This window comes from Colletotrichum costaricense (genome assembly GCF_030867565.1).
Source record: "Colletotrichum costaricense strain IMI 309622 chromosome Unknown Scaffold_11.1, whole genome shotgun sequence".
Taxonomy (NCBI): Eukaryota; Fungi; Ascomycota; class Sordariomycetes; order Glomerellales; family Glomerellaceae; genus Colletotrichum; species Colletotrichum costaricense.
In genome coordinates, this window is record NW_026848240.1 from 932256 (window position 1) to 946790 (window position 14535).

At 53.4% G+C, this 14535-nt stretch overlaps 5 protein-coding genes across 5 annotated transcripts; 3 read left to right on the plus strand and 2 right to left on the minus strand.

Moving 5' to 3' along the window:
- Positions 1–1227: 1227 nt before the first annotated feature.
- On the minus strand, positions 1228–1764 carry CCOS01_10668 (cytidine and deoxycytidylate deaminase zinc-binding region; the record flags this gene model as incomplete). The annotated part of the gene is made up of 1 exon (XM_060458822.1): positions 1228–1764. The coding sequence occupies one exon, from the start codon at positions 1762–1764 to the stop codon at positions 1228–1230; it is 537 nt and encodes a 178-aa protein (XP_060310624.1).
- A 414-nt stretch (positions 1765–2178) lies between these two features.
- Positions 2179–3160, plus strand: CCOS01_10669 (DnaJ domain-containing protein; the record flags this gene model as incomplete). The annotated part of the gene is made up of 2 exons (XM_060458823.1): positions 2179–2314; positions 2373–3160. 2 exons carry the CDS (start codon positions 2179–2181, stop codon positions 3158–3160), a joined length of 924 nt encoding a protein of 307 aa, XP_060310625.1.
- Positions 3161–3680: 520 nt separating this feature from the next.
- CCOS01_10670 (OB-fold nucleic acid binding domain-containing protein) lies at positions 3681–4943 on the plus strand (the record flags this gene model as incomplete). Its single annotated transcript, XM_060458824.1, has 2 exons — positions 3681–3810; positions 3877–4943. 2 exons carry the CDS (start codon positions 3681–3683, stop codon positions 4941–4943), a joined length of 1197 nt encoding a protein of 398 aa, XP_060310626.1.
- A 1554-nt stretch (positions 4944–6497) lies between these two features.
- On the plus strand, positions 6498–9353 carry CCOS01_10671 (glycosyl hydrolase family 81; the record flags this gene model as incomplete). The annotated part of the gene is made up of 5 exons (XM_060458825.1): positions 6498–8156; positions 8207–8351; positions 8403–8701; positions 8759–9272; positions 9337–9353. The coding sequence occupies 5 exons, from the start codon at positions 6498–6500 to the stop codon at positions 9351–9353; spliced, it is 2634 nt and encodes an 877-aa protein (XP_060310627.1).
- Positions 9354–14064: 4711 nt separating this feature from the next.
- CCOS01_10672 (uncharacterized protein) lies at positions 14065–14428 on the minus strand (the record flags this gene model as incomplete). The annotated part of the gene is made up of 2 exons (XM_060458826.1): positions 14065–14163; positions 14234–14428. 2 exons carry the CDS (start codon positions 14426–14428, stop codon positions 14065–14067), a joined length of 294 nt encoding a protein of 97 aa, XP_060310628.1.
- Positions 14429–14535: the final 107 nt, after the last annotated feature.

Genomic DNA, 14535 nt, shown 5'->3' on the forward strand with positions numbered 1-14535 from the left:
TCTTTCTCCCATTGCTCCCCATGTGGCTCAGCCAACGCCCTGGCATACTACCGGTGCATGCACAAACCCAGGATATCCAGGGGCTCTCCCGATTGGTTGAATGCGTTTGATCAGCTTCAAGTACACACAAGATGGTTGCAAAAGCACACCCACACCAGTCGATAGACTGCCTGCCAGGTATACGGCTCATGACTAAGCCGACAAGTACAGATCGACCTCGCTTCAACTTACGGCCCAGGATGTAAAGACAACATCCCTAGTGGAGTAGATGTAGCTCTTTTCTCACTTTGCTGGCGCTTTCCTACCGATAAGTGCGTGGGTGTTTTGCTGTTCTGAACATCGTTGACGATGCAGTCAAGCCCATGACTGCAGGCGAGGTCAAGCCAACGCAAAAAGCAAAAAGGAGCGGTGTGTATCTGCACAGCAGGGAAGCAAAAACAAACGGAGTGCCTACCTTGAGTGAGGGGTGCGACCATTTGATTTGCAATCGGCAGCTGGCCGGACCAGAACCACCGGGAAGGCGGAATTGTGGCTGCTGATTGTCCATGTCATCAAGTCTTTCGCTCTGCTATGGCACTAACCTTGCTTTCTTCGGGAGTCATATGCTATCAAGTCAAGAAAGCGTTTTATTTCTGGCATTTAAGTAACATGAAGCTCACGATTTCCAAGCTAGCATATCGTGCAATCGCTATCGAAGTAGCGCATCATTGCAGTCCGTCGTTTGGGGTGGGGCCGGCTGAGAAGGGACCTGGCAGCGGTTACCGGGCGATTAGCTGCGTTGGAGATCCAGCGCAGGTTAACTGCATGCATACCTTACATCAGGATGTGCCAAGCTACCTTACCTAGTGTGCCTAGGTAGATGAGTAAGTTGGTGCCCAAGTACGACTACCAACGACTCGAGAGATTGAGAGAGCGAAAGCGTGGAGCGTTACACGACCTCAAGTTGAGGAGGCACAAAAAGTAGAGTATGCAGCTTGGAGGATCATTTCAAATTTGTTTGGATTTTACAATGATGCCCACTCCCTATTTTCCTCTCAACACCGCAAACGCCCTCGTTGTGAACGCAGTTAGAAAACAACTTGTGAAAGGCAGTTTGTCGTCATCCCACAGCGCGCACCCTTGCATGACAGCGGACCACCGCATACGCCAGCATTGGCGGCAGCCCACCGGCGATTTGGAAGCATCGAGCAAACACGCAACCAAAGCATCATTGATCTCAACCCGTTGCTATTGGGCAGGCTTGACATGGCCCGCCGTAGCCACCTTGAGAATATCGCCTTCGAGCCCCTTGATGTGCACGAAATCGACACCCGCCCTCTCGAGCGCGCTCCGTCCGGTATTATCCTTGACGAACTTTTCCGGCTCCTGAACACCTACGTACACGGTCTTGATAAAAGACCGCAGCTGGAGAATCCTCTTGGTACAGGGCAGATTCCCACTGAGCCTCGTCGAGCACGGTTCCATGGTCGTGTAGAGCACAAGCGGCGTCTTGATGACGGAGCCCAGCTCCTCCTCGGTAACGTCGTGCTGTTGGGCCAGCTTCATGAAGCAGCACTGCTCGGCGTGCGTGTTGCCTGGCAGCTCCAAGGTGTAGCCCGTCGAGATAACTGTGTTGGTGGCGGGGTTGACGAGGGCCGCTCCGACTCTGTAATTTGTCGGCTTTGGTGGTGACTGTTTCGCCAGCGAGAGCGCATATTGGAGGTACCCCTCGTGGTCGCCTGGCGCTATCGGTGCTGGTTGAATGCCCTCAACCTCTGATGCCATTTTCAGGATATACGAAAGTTGACTGGATTACTTCGAGTACAGTGCGATAAGTGAGACTATGAGGATTTCCCGAGTGCTTTGAGATGTTTCAATACTGCAAGACGAATTGAGCTGGAATGGACTCTCACATGAGATTGATCAGCTACAAAAAGTAGCTTTCATCAGTGAGCCAGTCATCGTGGGAGGGGCAGAGGGGCAGGGAGTGAAGCTCTTGCCTCAGCTCAGCGCATCGGTGCCGCAAGCCCCGTTTCGCCGACTTCCTCGACGCACGGACTGCTAATCGACCCGGTGCTTAAACGCATGCGCCCCACCACTTTAGCAGGCGCGTCTCCGCGAGCTTGAGCGCGTCGCAGAGCTCTGAGTGAGCTTTCTGTCTATCATCAACCCAACATTCACATCCCCACAGCCTTCAAAATGTCATCTCCCGACGAGCTTGTTGACGACAGTCCCCCCGAGATCGACCCTTATGAGATCTTGGGACTCGAACGCGAGGCTACACCGGAACAGGTCAAGTCTGCCTACCGAAAAGCAGCACTCAAGAACCACCCAGGTAAGAGGGAGCAGCCCACCATCGTCGTGGGGCATGACTGACATTACTTCTCGCGCAGACAAGGTCTCCGATGACCAGAGAGATGAGGCGAAGGAAAAGTTCCAGGCCATCGCTTTCGCATACGCCATTCTCTCTGACCCGGCACGACGCAAGCGATATGACACAACCGGCTCTACATCCGAGTCCATTATCGACTCCGAGGGCTTCAACTGGTCCGACTATTACCGCGAGCAATTCCAAGATGCAATCTCTGCAGAAGCCATCGAAAAATTCGCCAAGAAGTACAAGGGCTCCGACGAGGAGAAGGACGACGTCTTGATCGCCTACGAAAACTCCAAGGGCGACATGGACGGGATCTACGAATCAGTCATGCTAAGCGACGTGCTCGAGGACGACGAACGGTTCCGCCAGATCATCGACGAGGCTATTGCCAGCGAAGATGTCCAGGCATACAAGCGGTATACAAAGGAGAGCAAGCTGTCAAAAGCGGCTCGCGTTAAGGCAGCAAAGGGCGAGGCGAACGAGGCCGAGGAATACGCTAAGGAGCTGGGAGTCCACGACAAACTCTTTGGCGACAAGAAGGGTAAGGGGAAGAAGAAGGGAAAGGATAGCGGAGAGGCCGATCTGGCTGCGCTCATCAAGGGCAACCAGCAGAAACGCGCCGGGTTCCTGGACGATCTCGCTGCCAAATATGGAGCCACCAGCCAGCCCAAAAAGGGCAAGAAGAGGGTCGTGGAGGAGGAAGAGCCATCAGAAGAGGCTTTTCAGGCCGCAGCTGCGCGGCTGAAGAAGCCCAAGGCAGACGAAAGCAAATCTGCTAAAGCGGGAAGAAGATCGAAGCGGTAAAACATGGCATTTCTGGATCGGCGTCTAAGGCTTGGGGGAAACCGGCAAGGATACGAAATCTTGGTATGGGATACAATCGCATGAATGAAAGTGATATTTCTGAGTTTTGGAGACCTTCCACGTCTTCACGATCATGTTCGATAACTCCAACTTGGCGGATGATGACGACTGCTTTCCTCTGGGGGTAGCACTATTTGGATGCAAGGTGCTTCATGTCACTAGTTAAGGTGAGGTAATGTGAGGTAGCACTTGTATCAGCATGGGGTCCTGAACGGTAGCGCCACAAGGCGGGGCACTCAGCACTGCAGTCGCTAAAACATCCCCAGGTCAACCACGAAAGTTTACTTTTCCCCCAAGAACGGAATCTCCCACTATCACGTACATGTTCCAACGCGACGCGCTTTCGGAGCCTCAGAACGGCCGACCGCTCCCACCCGAGGTAACCTGCAGCTGACTATCACGACATTTCACGGTCAGGTCTTGGTTGAGGATGCCAAAGTGATACTCAACCGACAATGCCATGACGAGCGATGTATCAATAGGCGGCCTCTATCCGCAGTACTGCCTGCAACGCTCCCCAACCTTCAACACATGGTGCCTCATGCAGGCATCCGACGTACACGCCCTGAAGACCGTGCCTGAATATGAAGGTAAAATTGCCGCCAACATGCCCAGTGTGGGTGGCTCCACAGGCTAACGAGGGATGCATCCTGCAGTCCAGAACTTCTACTTCTACAAGAATTTGCCTATCAAATGGGCACGAATCGTCGGCATCGTCGTCGCCGTGGACGACTTCCCGGGCCGGCGCATCTACACGGTTGACGACAGCAGCGGGGCTTGCATTGAATGCACAGTCGCGACAAAGACACCGCCGTCCGACAAAAGCGCTACCAATCTGGACACCAACGGGTGGTTCATCAAACGACCGCAGCCGCAGCCTCCTGCCGACTGCGTCGACGTAGATGTCGGCACCGTCATCGACATCAAGGGAGGACTGGCTATGTTCCGTGAGGAGATGCAGATCAGGATCGAAAAGGTCAAGATCCTCCGGTCCACGGAGGAAGAGGTAGCGCTGTGGGAGAAGCGCACGCGGTTTCGGAATGAGGTGCTTCTGCCGCCGTGGGTGCTTAGCGAGAGGCAGATTCGGAAGTGTAAGAAGGAAGGGATGAGGGATGCCGAGAGCGAGGAGAGGAAGCGCAAGAGGGAGAGGAGGCGCGAGGAGAGGAAGAAGGAGGAGGAGGAGATGCGGCGCAAGACTGAGGCTGCCGAGGCGGCGGCTGCGCAGGAGAACCGGTATCGTGCATACAAGTTGAAGAAAGCAGATGGATCGCAGCCGATGGTACAGACCAGCCAGGTCTTGACGGCAGTTCCAACTACAACAGTGGCTGCAGCTGCACCTATCGTGGAGGATCGATACCGTGCCTACAAGTTGAGGAAAGGAGACGGATCGCGCCCGATTGCGCATGCTGGCCAAGTCATCGCGGCGGTACCGACTGAGGCTACGGCTGCGTCGGTCGTGGAGGACCGATATCGTGCCTACAGTCTGAAGAGGGGACACTCAACCCAAGAACAGCAGCCTCAACGAGCCACGAGGCCGGCTCCGAGTCCGGCCGCGGAAGACCGTTATACAGCCTACAAGATCAAGAAAGGAGGAGACAGTCGGCCGGTCATGAGGCCAGATGCTACGACTATTGACACCGCTGCTGCCGAGGCCGTGGAGGATCGGTACCGCGTTTACAAGCTGGGCAGGTCTGGGGCTAATAGCCTGGAGAAGAAAAGATGAGACTGTGCAAGGGGAGCAACATTCTCTTGGTTTCTGATATACGATTCATTATAGGCGCTTGGGGCGCTTGGGAGTAGACTTGCTTTCGATACCCGCGATTGGCTCTGCGATTTCAATTGACTACTATTACTATCCATTATATGATGCAGACTACACTTCCGACACCATCTTTCGCCTGACGCTACCTTCATCGAGTTGAACAGTTCATCTGCACATGTTCCAGTTCACAGCAGCAAGCCAAGTGTGGCCACTGACATTCGCCAAGATGACGCCAAGGATTTCTCCAAGATCATATTGCCTGGTGACAGGCAGAAGAAGCTGGTTACACCGAGAAGAAGCAACCTCTTGTCTCCAATGCGTCAGCAAAGGGCATCTTCTGACCACTGTCGTCAACCTCAGCTCAACATCTGCTCTCGCAACAATGGCCTGTAGTTGCAGTTACCACCCCGATCCAGCTGCTCAAAAGTCAGCGATGCCATTACTCTTACGTCACTGGCCCGAGTGTCTCGCTAAAGGCAAAGAGAGGGACGACGATATGCCCCTCCATGGCTTTGGTCCCTGGAGATAGAAGACATTCTTTTTGCCCCAACGGGTCTCAATTATACGTGCATACCATCGTATTCGAGGCCAAGTGACCTGTTGCTCTGTCAATTGCACCGGTCATTTTTGCCAATATTGGCTGATTTCCCCTCCCTTCTCGGACTGTCAAGCGGCAGCTTGGATGCCGAAGAGTCTCCACGCCAAGGGCAGGCACGCGTCAGCCAAAGAGGGTCGTTTCGTTTGGGTGCTGCATTAATCGTGCATACTTAACCTCATGAGTCGAAACTCCCCATCTCAACATCTCTCTCCAATTGCGCTTGCCAGAAAGAGACCCAAGACCGCCTAGTTGAACCAGTACACATACCTACCTTGTCTTTATCTTACTTGCCGGTCTTTTTGCGGCTGCATCGCGTCTTGTCGCCCAACGCAGTCCTCAGACCATTGCCAGTGCCGCTGTTGCCAGCCACAACATCATCGTCGCTTCATCAGCTCTTGGCCAAAGACTCAGAAGCCTCTGCTGCCATCAAGACACGGCCACCACCGACGCCTACCTGTCTTGACTGATCGCGATCCCTCAGTGCCTAGCACCTTATCCTATCTCATCACGCGGCTCTCATTGCTCTGTACCTAGACATAGTTCCCCGGCAAGCCGCTCTGCATTCCTAACCAGGTGAGACCTATCCATTGTTTCTGGAACCGGTACATTCCCTTCACATTCTTGGCCCATACGTTGCGCGGTAACGCTGCAAATCTTCACGTTCTGGACTGCGGCAATCCCACCCGTGGGCTTACCACTATCGGTTCACCGAGGACTGTCCATTGTTGATGTGTGGCTGCTTTCACCATGACACCTGTTTATATGAGTTGGAGCACCGCTCCTATACTACCTCATGCAGAATTGAGGAACTTCTCTCCCTGCCACGCGCTACCTAACATCACCCCAAAAGCCAGAAACAGGCTTGAACATCCTCTACAACCTCATACTAACACGATAAGATCATTGCCTCCCCCGCAATGGCGGGCTTTCATAAGAAAATGGGGATCCTCAGGCTAACTTTGATACAGGTCCTCCTCTGTGAGAACGCACTCGCCCTATTTCACCAGCAACACGTTCGCCTTCACGATACTCACCCGGATTCGGTGTCTCTCGGCCAATTGAACGTCCGGGCTTTACTCCTCGATAGTCGTGATATAGCTTGCCTGACAGAGACGGCGAACGTAACCGTAACAGTCAGGGCCACGAAAGGATCACAGCAAACATCAGCACCAGCATTGGATAATTCCCAGGTTCCCAACGTCGTCACCAGCGCCGAAGCTAGCGGAACAGTAGTGATCTTGCCATCTCTAACCAACACAGCGCCTCAAACTTCTGGATACGTTGCGACTGGTCTTACTGCATCGGGCAAGGTTACGTCTTGCCCTCTTATGTCAAACCCTATTCCGACGCCTTCATCTCTCATCGACACAGCGGCGCCTGCTACCTCAGTTGCGCCACTTCCGTCTGCACCAATGCCTTCCGGAGACATCTTTTCTGAGCCCATTGGCACTGGGGCACCCCCGGGCACCATCTCAGCCCGCAGTGATCACCCGGTTCCGAGAAAGGGCATCACCTCGAGCTCACCGATTCAGACAAACAAGTTTTACTCCAACTTCTTCCTCGGAGACCAGACGGCGCCGACGTACACCTACCCTTACGGCATAGCATGGGGGGCAGGACGAGGGGCCGCTGCCAGCTACGGCATGACGATTTCCCACATCGAAGCGAGCCAGCGTGTCTTCGGCCCGACCAAGGCGGATTCTGGAGCTGCGTCTTATTTCATTAACCCGGTAGGTATTCAATCAATGGTAATTAGCGCTCAGGAGCTCGGGTCGGACACCGCGGTGGGAATCGACAGCATCACGGCCTTCTCTGCAACAATTCACCTGAAGCCGAATGCCCAAGCTGTGCCGGCGGTTTCTTTCCCTCTCGTCCAAGGAATGCCCTTCATCACAGCCCAGTATGCCGGCGCGACCCCCGTGATCCGCACGGGAGTCTTCTTCAGGACGGTTACGCGGGTGACACAGGACCCCAAGGCCGGCGTTGCCAAGTACACTTTCCAGCTCGAAGACGGCAAGATCTGGCGGTTGTACGCATATGCAACCACCGGATCCCAGCTCAACCTGCAGGTTGTCAACAACGGTCTCGCCCAATCAACGCAGCCTTTCTACGGAATTATCCAAGTCGCCAAGGATCCCGGAAACGGAGAGGCATTGCTTGACCAGGCGGCCGGTGTTTATCCCACGACAGTCGCGCTGTCGGGCTCAGTGAGCGGCACCACGGGCTCGTACACGTTGAAGTTTGCCAAAGACGGTCATCCTGATGGCAAGCTGGTCATGTACGCGCTGCCGCACCATGTCTCCTCATTTGATTCTACGACGAGAAACGGCGTTCAGCCGGTTCAGCTCATGACTCCTGCCAAGGGTATCGCAACAGCAGTCTTGGCTGACCAGTGGACGATGCAAGAGTCGAACTTGCCTGTGAGCATGGGTTTCGCTCCTTGGAGCCCTGACCAAGGCAGTCTCACCACGCTATCTGACAATGCCAAAGTCGTGATCCGCGGGATAGCGGCCCAGGAGGTATCCCAGGACATGATGGCTCAGTCTGATCTGGACTCCATGTACTTCAGCGGAAAGGTAAGTCTACTTCATATAACTGTGAAACGTCTCAACTAACTCGCAACTAGGCCCTGGCCAAGTTTGCCATACTGATTATTGTGATCAATGACATTCTGGGCGACCCAGCATTGGCGCAGTCAGGCCTGAACAGGCTCAAGGCAGCGTTTGCCACGTTTGCTACCAACAAACAAAAGTACCCGCTGGTATATGAGAGTGAGTTGCGGTTTCTCGAGGCGATACATACACCCCGCTAACCAGACCCAGGCGCTTGGGGAGGTGTCGTGTCTTCGGCAACCTACGTCACGGGCAACGACGGCGCCGACTTTGGCAACACGCAGTACAATGACCACCATTTCCACTATGGCTATCATATCCTTGCAGCCGCAGCCATTGCTCATTTGGACCCGAGCTGGCTGAGTGCGAACAAGGACTATGTGAATGCCCTGGTGCGAGATGTGGCCAACCCCAGCACCCAAGATACCTACTTCCCTACGTGGCGTGCTTTCGACTGGTACCATGGCCACAGCTGGGCCCATGGTCTGTACGCCTCGTACGATGGAAAGGTGAGTTGCGCTTTTCCTCGAGGTCCAAAGCGCATGAACTAACATCACGGACAACAGGACCAAGAATCAAGCTCCGAAGACATGATGCACGCCTACGCCCTCAAGATGTGGGGTGACGCCTCGGGCGACAGCATGCTCTCGTCGCGAAGCAACCTCCAGCTCTCCATCATCGCCCGCGCCCTCCAGGACTACTACCTCTACAAGAGCGACAACGTCGTACAGCCACCCCAGTTTATCGGCAACAAGGTGGCCGGCATCCTCTTTGAGAACAAGATTGACCACACGACCTACTTTGGCGCTAACATCGAGTTCATCCAAGGTATTCACATGATTCCCCTCCTCGCGCCCTCGCCTTTTGTCCGCACACCGGCCTTCGTCAAGGAAGAATGGGACGTGTACTTTAGCAACGGACGCGTCGATACTATCGCGGGCGGCTGGAGGGGTATCATCTATGGAAACCTTGCGACGATTGACGGTAAGACGGCGTGGAACTTTTTCAACAGCTCCAACTTTGACCCTAGCTGGATCGACGGCGGCGCGAGTTTGACGTGGTACTTGACGTATGCAGCTTGTAAGTCTCCTTCCAATCTCAGCCTTGTCACAGTACGAGCAAATACTAACACATCATCTTTCAGTGATGGGCAACGTCTAAGACGTTTTTCAACACCCTGAATGGGAAACCACACCCAGTCCTGATTCAACACTTACATGACTGGTGTATGGAATGAACGACATGAAGATCAACGAAGGGCGGCACCATTCGAATTCGGTTTTCTCTTATTTCTTTTTTTCTTCTTGCGCGTGGACGAAGTAATGAACGACGAAACAACAATGAGCAACGAGCATGATATGAAGAGATGGGAACAACGAAACAAATGTAATGCCTCAATACGAAACACGACACGAAATTCCTACGACACACACGCCCTACTCAAACAGAACCTTAGATTATATCTTTTTATCACGAAGAAAGAGAATTTTGCAATTGCCTCTCAGCCTTTGAGTGTCCATACTGAGTACACAAAAGTGAAAGAAAAAAGTGCCTGCCAAGCGAATAAATGCCAAGCCTCTCCCTCTCTCTCATCTCAAGTCGTCAAAACGTTCATCTGTCCTCTGATCATAACGATCTGGCTGATATTATAAGCGACCGTGGTAATAATTCAGACGAAATGAGCCCGCCAAGACACGGTAACCATTCGGACCCCGTTGAATCACGTACATAATAGGTGAACAGATGAAATATGCAATACACACATCCGGTATCCCAAAAAAACTGTTGGACAGCCAGCTGAAGAATGCAGGGTCTGCATCCCGCAGCGGTCATAATTCAGCCGAGCCTCGTGTGCACCTCACCTGCAGGAGGGCGAGACAGCTAAGCATCCCAAGCCTCGAGGTAGCTCAAGCAACGAGCTCGGGGCGTGCAAGCAAGGAAAACACGGCACATGCATTTTTATGATCCACCACCCCCTCCATCATTGATCAAGCGGGAGAGCAGCCCAGCAGCAGATTGACAAGAAAATCCCAGGGGGGCGGATGGGTTTCTCTTTGGCAGGGCCACGGATGACGCGTCACCCATCCACGTAACACGGGCCCCCGGCTTCTTTAGCTCTTGGGGGCAGCGAGGGGTACGAAGTGCGAATGAACGGGAAGAGAACAAAGATTGGGGGCCGGAAGGCTAAGCTTTTTGGTCGCCACAATGCTTATTGCAACTGCTGGTTAGAATCAGGCTGCCGGCGGACAAAGTCTTGGTCTAGGTCTCTTGTGCAGAGAAACGATCAGCTTGATCAGCCAGATCTGTATCGATCTTGAAGTTGCAAAGATGGTGTCGAGATGTCGGTGTCTACTGTGTACTGCCACATAGACATAGCATCCAAACACCGTACGGCGACTTGCGCGCACTGACTGCCAACACTGTGCTTACTTTGGTATATACGGGGATCGAGCTTCCACACTCATGCCGGTTTTCGAGATTCAGAAAATCGTCCTGGATGTGGAGTGGAGGCGAGATTTCGATTTCCCAGGAAGGTCATCAACTTGGCTTGCGATGTTGCTGCATCGCGTCAGAGCAGCAGGCATCTTGTTGTATCAAGAGCCACGTGAGGCAAACTGCCTTGGCCTTGTGAGTCGAAGAAGGGCCAGCGGTCACAAACCGCCATGGATGCAAGGTCTCGTTGATGTCTGTTCTTGCCAAGTCTCTTGCCAGCTGATGCGTGATCCTTACTACTTGGAAGTCGGCACAGTTGGCTCAGGTACGATGCCTTTCAGCTGGGTAGGGCATTGACTGACAGTGCACCAGAGATGACATCCCGTGTTGGGTCGAGGATATAAGACGAAATTCGAGTAGCAAGGTATTCGCATAACCGTCATGCTTTTTACCAAAACCGCGTCTGGGCGGATGTAGTAATCAAGGCACTGGTACTCCGTACTTGTCCCAAAATTGATTCAATCTGAACCAAGTCCGTTGTGCTGGCACCTTGCTGCTCTGCCAACATCAGTGGATGCAGTCAGCTTAGAAGCATGAGTGCTGTGGCCGTGTTTGTCCGCGAGGATTTGCCAAGCATGATCATCGTTGGTTGTTTCTATGACGGATGTCCATGAAGTCGACTTTGAGATCTTCATACCGGCAAGTCTTCGACATTGAGAGAAGCTACTGCTGCTTCTCCTTGCTATGTTAGCCGGCTGGCCAAGCCCTCAAAGCCACGTGCCTCTTACGAAGCACCCTACGCAACAGACAGCAGGTGCTTTGGCATCACCGTATCAGAGAACGTTGCCGGAGTTTAGTGGGGTTTGCTGTGTCTTTCGAATGGATGGTGGTGGCTGTGAAGGTGCCAGCGCACGAATTTCGCGTGGAAGCGCGCGCGCATGAAGCATGGTGTGGAGGATGACTCGGGATTCGGCTGGGAAGTAATATCAATCGGCGACAGGCCAGCCTCCGTGCCCGTCCCCGCAATTCAGAGTTGGGGAAGTAACGTCGGAAAGGCTAATGTAGAGCAGCATTCGACTAGAATATTACTGCGAGGCAGACGTGCCAAGCTCGAAGACCATGAGTCGGGCCATCAAATCGCAAGGCTGTGTGTGTGGCAATGAGCACATGAATTCTTTTCGGCTGAGTAAAAGGCCAAGACTGACGATGCTTGGCAACGAGGCTTTGATGATGGTGAGGACCGCAGTAAAGCGGCAGCGAAGTTTATCGATAAAGAATCATGGCGATAAGGGGACCAACGTAAGGGGATTCCTGGCCCCATGTCCGGTCAAGGTTCGAAATGGCATTCAGCGATGGATTGGGGGGTCCGTAGATCGGTGCAGGGGACTCCGAAAGCGAATGGACAGGGCGGACCCCCGCCACCCTCAGCAAGCCAAGGCAAGGCGTTTCGCAGGGCAACCGAAAACAGCATTTGGCCAGAGAGTAGACTCTGGAGCTTGTTTGTCGCCGTCGTTGTCGTTTTGGGTGTAAGATGGAACTCTGGGCGCCCTATCTGAGCCCGAGGTTGTATGGATGCTCTCCGTATTGTGACCGAAATAACTCGGAGGGTTGAATCGAAGCAAAACTCTTCAGACGAGCACAGCACTTTGGGTCCCGTTTGACGTTTGGGACAAAGTCGAGGGCGGCGAAAATGGGCCAGCAACTGGGGCTCTGCTACGAATACAGTAGTGCGAGCGTGGTATTGGCACGATTGGGTAGCAAGTGCCATGGTGAATAGTGGGCTGGAGCTCGAGCTGTTTGTCGCATATCGTCTGGTCCCCTGAGCCGAAAGTCAAGACGAATTCCCTGAGAGTGGGACGGCTTCGTGCCGAGACGAGGAATTGTGGAAAGGAGTGTCAAGCCAAGACTGAGCTTGATCATTTTTGACTCCAAGGTTTGGAAGGTTGCTGAGGCAATGCGAGGCGTGCGCGCAGCATTGGGTTCGAACAAGATGAGTGCGGGTGACCAACGGGCAACGATAGTGTTTGCATTTTTGATAGGGGCTGTCCAGCGAATGTATCGATAACGATGGTCTCTCTTCTTTTCGATGCGAGGAGCCGTGTAGCATGTGGATTGTGTTCCTGGTGACGAGGGAATGGAAAGTTGACAGCACACGATGACGGAAAGCATGGGAGCTATCGGAAGCGTGATGGATAGCAGGTACGTATCCCTCGGAACCTTCGTACTTGGGGAAATGGAAGGCGCTCCTACTGGCGGAAATGTGGGAGGGAAGGAGTGAGCGAGTTCACAAGTGACATTGTGCAAGAGCAACTCAGGGAGGGAGGGATCGAGGGAAAGCTCCTTAGCTCACTGCTCAAGAGGGTAAGTGGGCGGGCGCCGAACAGGAAACAGCGGAGAAAGATGAGAAGCAACGCCAGACAACACAGCCACGCTTGGCATCCTAGCAAGCTCCTCATTGGGCGCCGCCAACATCACCCCAACCTCACCCCTTGGCTTTGGAAAGACTGAAACCTGTTCGCTACTGGCTAACCCGTTGTATGACGTTTGGGAGGGCCTTTCTCTCCCCTAGTAAAGTGGTTTTCACTGCAAAAAGGCCCATGGTTACTCAAAGCTTCTCCTTCCGGCGGTGTTTTAGTGAGGTAGATCCGTACAATGCTGTCATACCGGGGTAATCAGCAATTGTCTTGAATGCCGGGAAAGCTGGATTCAGCAGCCATTGACAAGCTGAACAGTGCTAGTCTAGTGTAGTGTATCCGTATACCGACGTCGTTGAGTGGGTTTTCAATGGGTTGATATGCAAAATGTTGGTTTGGATATGTACCTTTTTGCATGTACCTTGCACTAACACGGCGTGCACCGTTCGTCCTTGCATGTATCCGGGAGGCCGCCCATGCATCCAAAAGTGTCATTCCTCGTTCCCGTCACTCCCTCTCGGCACCACAATCACACCAAGCACCACCACTTTCGCAGCAGAGACTCAGAGCGTCTGTTTCGTCCCGTCCTGTTTCTCTCTTCTTTGGGTGCCACGGCATCCATCCCACGTTCTCCATAGTAGCCTGACAGGAAAAGGGGGCTGTGTTCGTTTCTTGTTCAACCCTTCTCCCCAGCCAAGACTCATTTGCCATCGCCTGAACTTCTTGGAACACGGCTTTGGACAACATATTGCTGCCGTTGCTACTTTTTTGGCAACAAATTACAAGCACTATCAATCACTACCAGCCAGACACAGATTCACCCGATACCAAGCCCGCCTCACCTTTTTTGCATCACCGCAGAGGCTACCAATCGGCCTTGCCCTTCCACACCATCTCTTTCTCAACGGTCAAGACACAGCAACACCCTTCCCCGTAGCCCGTCGTCGAGTCGCGTCGCTCTGCTTCAAGCCTCCTGCAGTCGTGCTGCAGCAGCATCCATCGCATCGTCACGCTCACTCGCACGTTCAATCCCAAGCACCCAAGGACCCAATCCACTTGGACCCCCTCCGGTCGATACACCGTCCACATAGATTCCTCTGTACTTTGGACTTGGCAGCCCAACACTGCTTGCCATTGCCTTGTATCTATTGGATCAAGCCGTCACTGAACCGTCCGCTACCTACCGTACCTTACTCCACTCTCTTTGCCGTCGGGCGGCGCAGGCACAGGGCCTCGAGCAGAAATCTCATCCGGTCCGTTGCGACTATCACTATCGGAAATACCCACGCGCAAAAGCTTTGTCTGCAGCTTAGGACTGCCGGCCGTGATAACAAGGTAGGGGACAGAAAAGGCCAAGCAACTCATCAAGTCACTTATAGGCGACATCATGGTGTGTAAGTACATTGCAATTCTCATTCTCTCTGCTTGATCTCGGTACGGATTTACCTTTTTATTCGCACTTTTACCACTTGACTTCTCTACCTGCCTTGTTACCT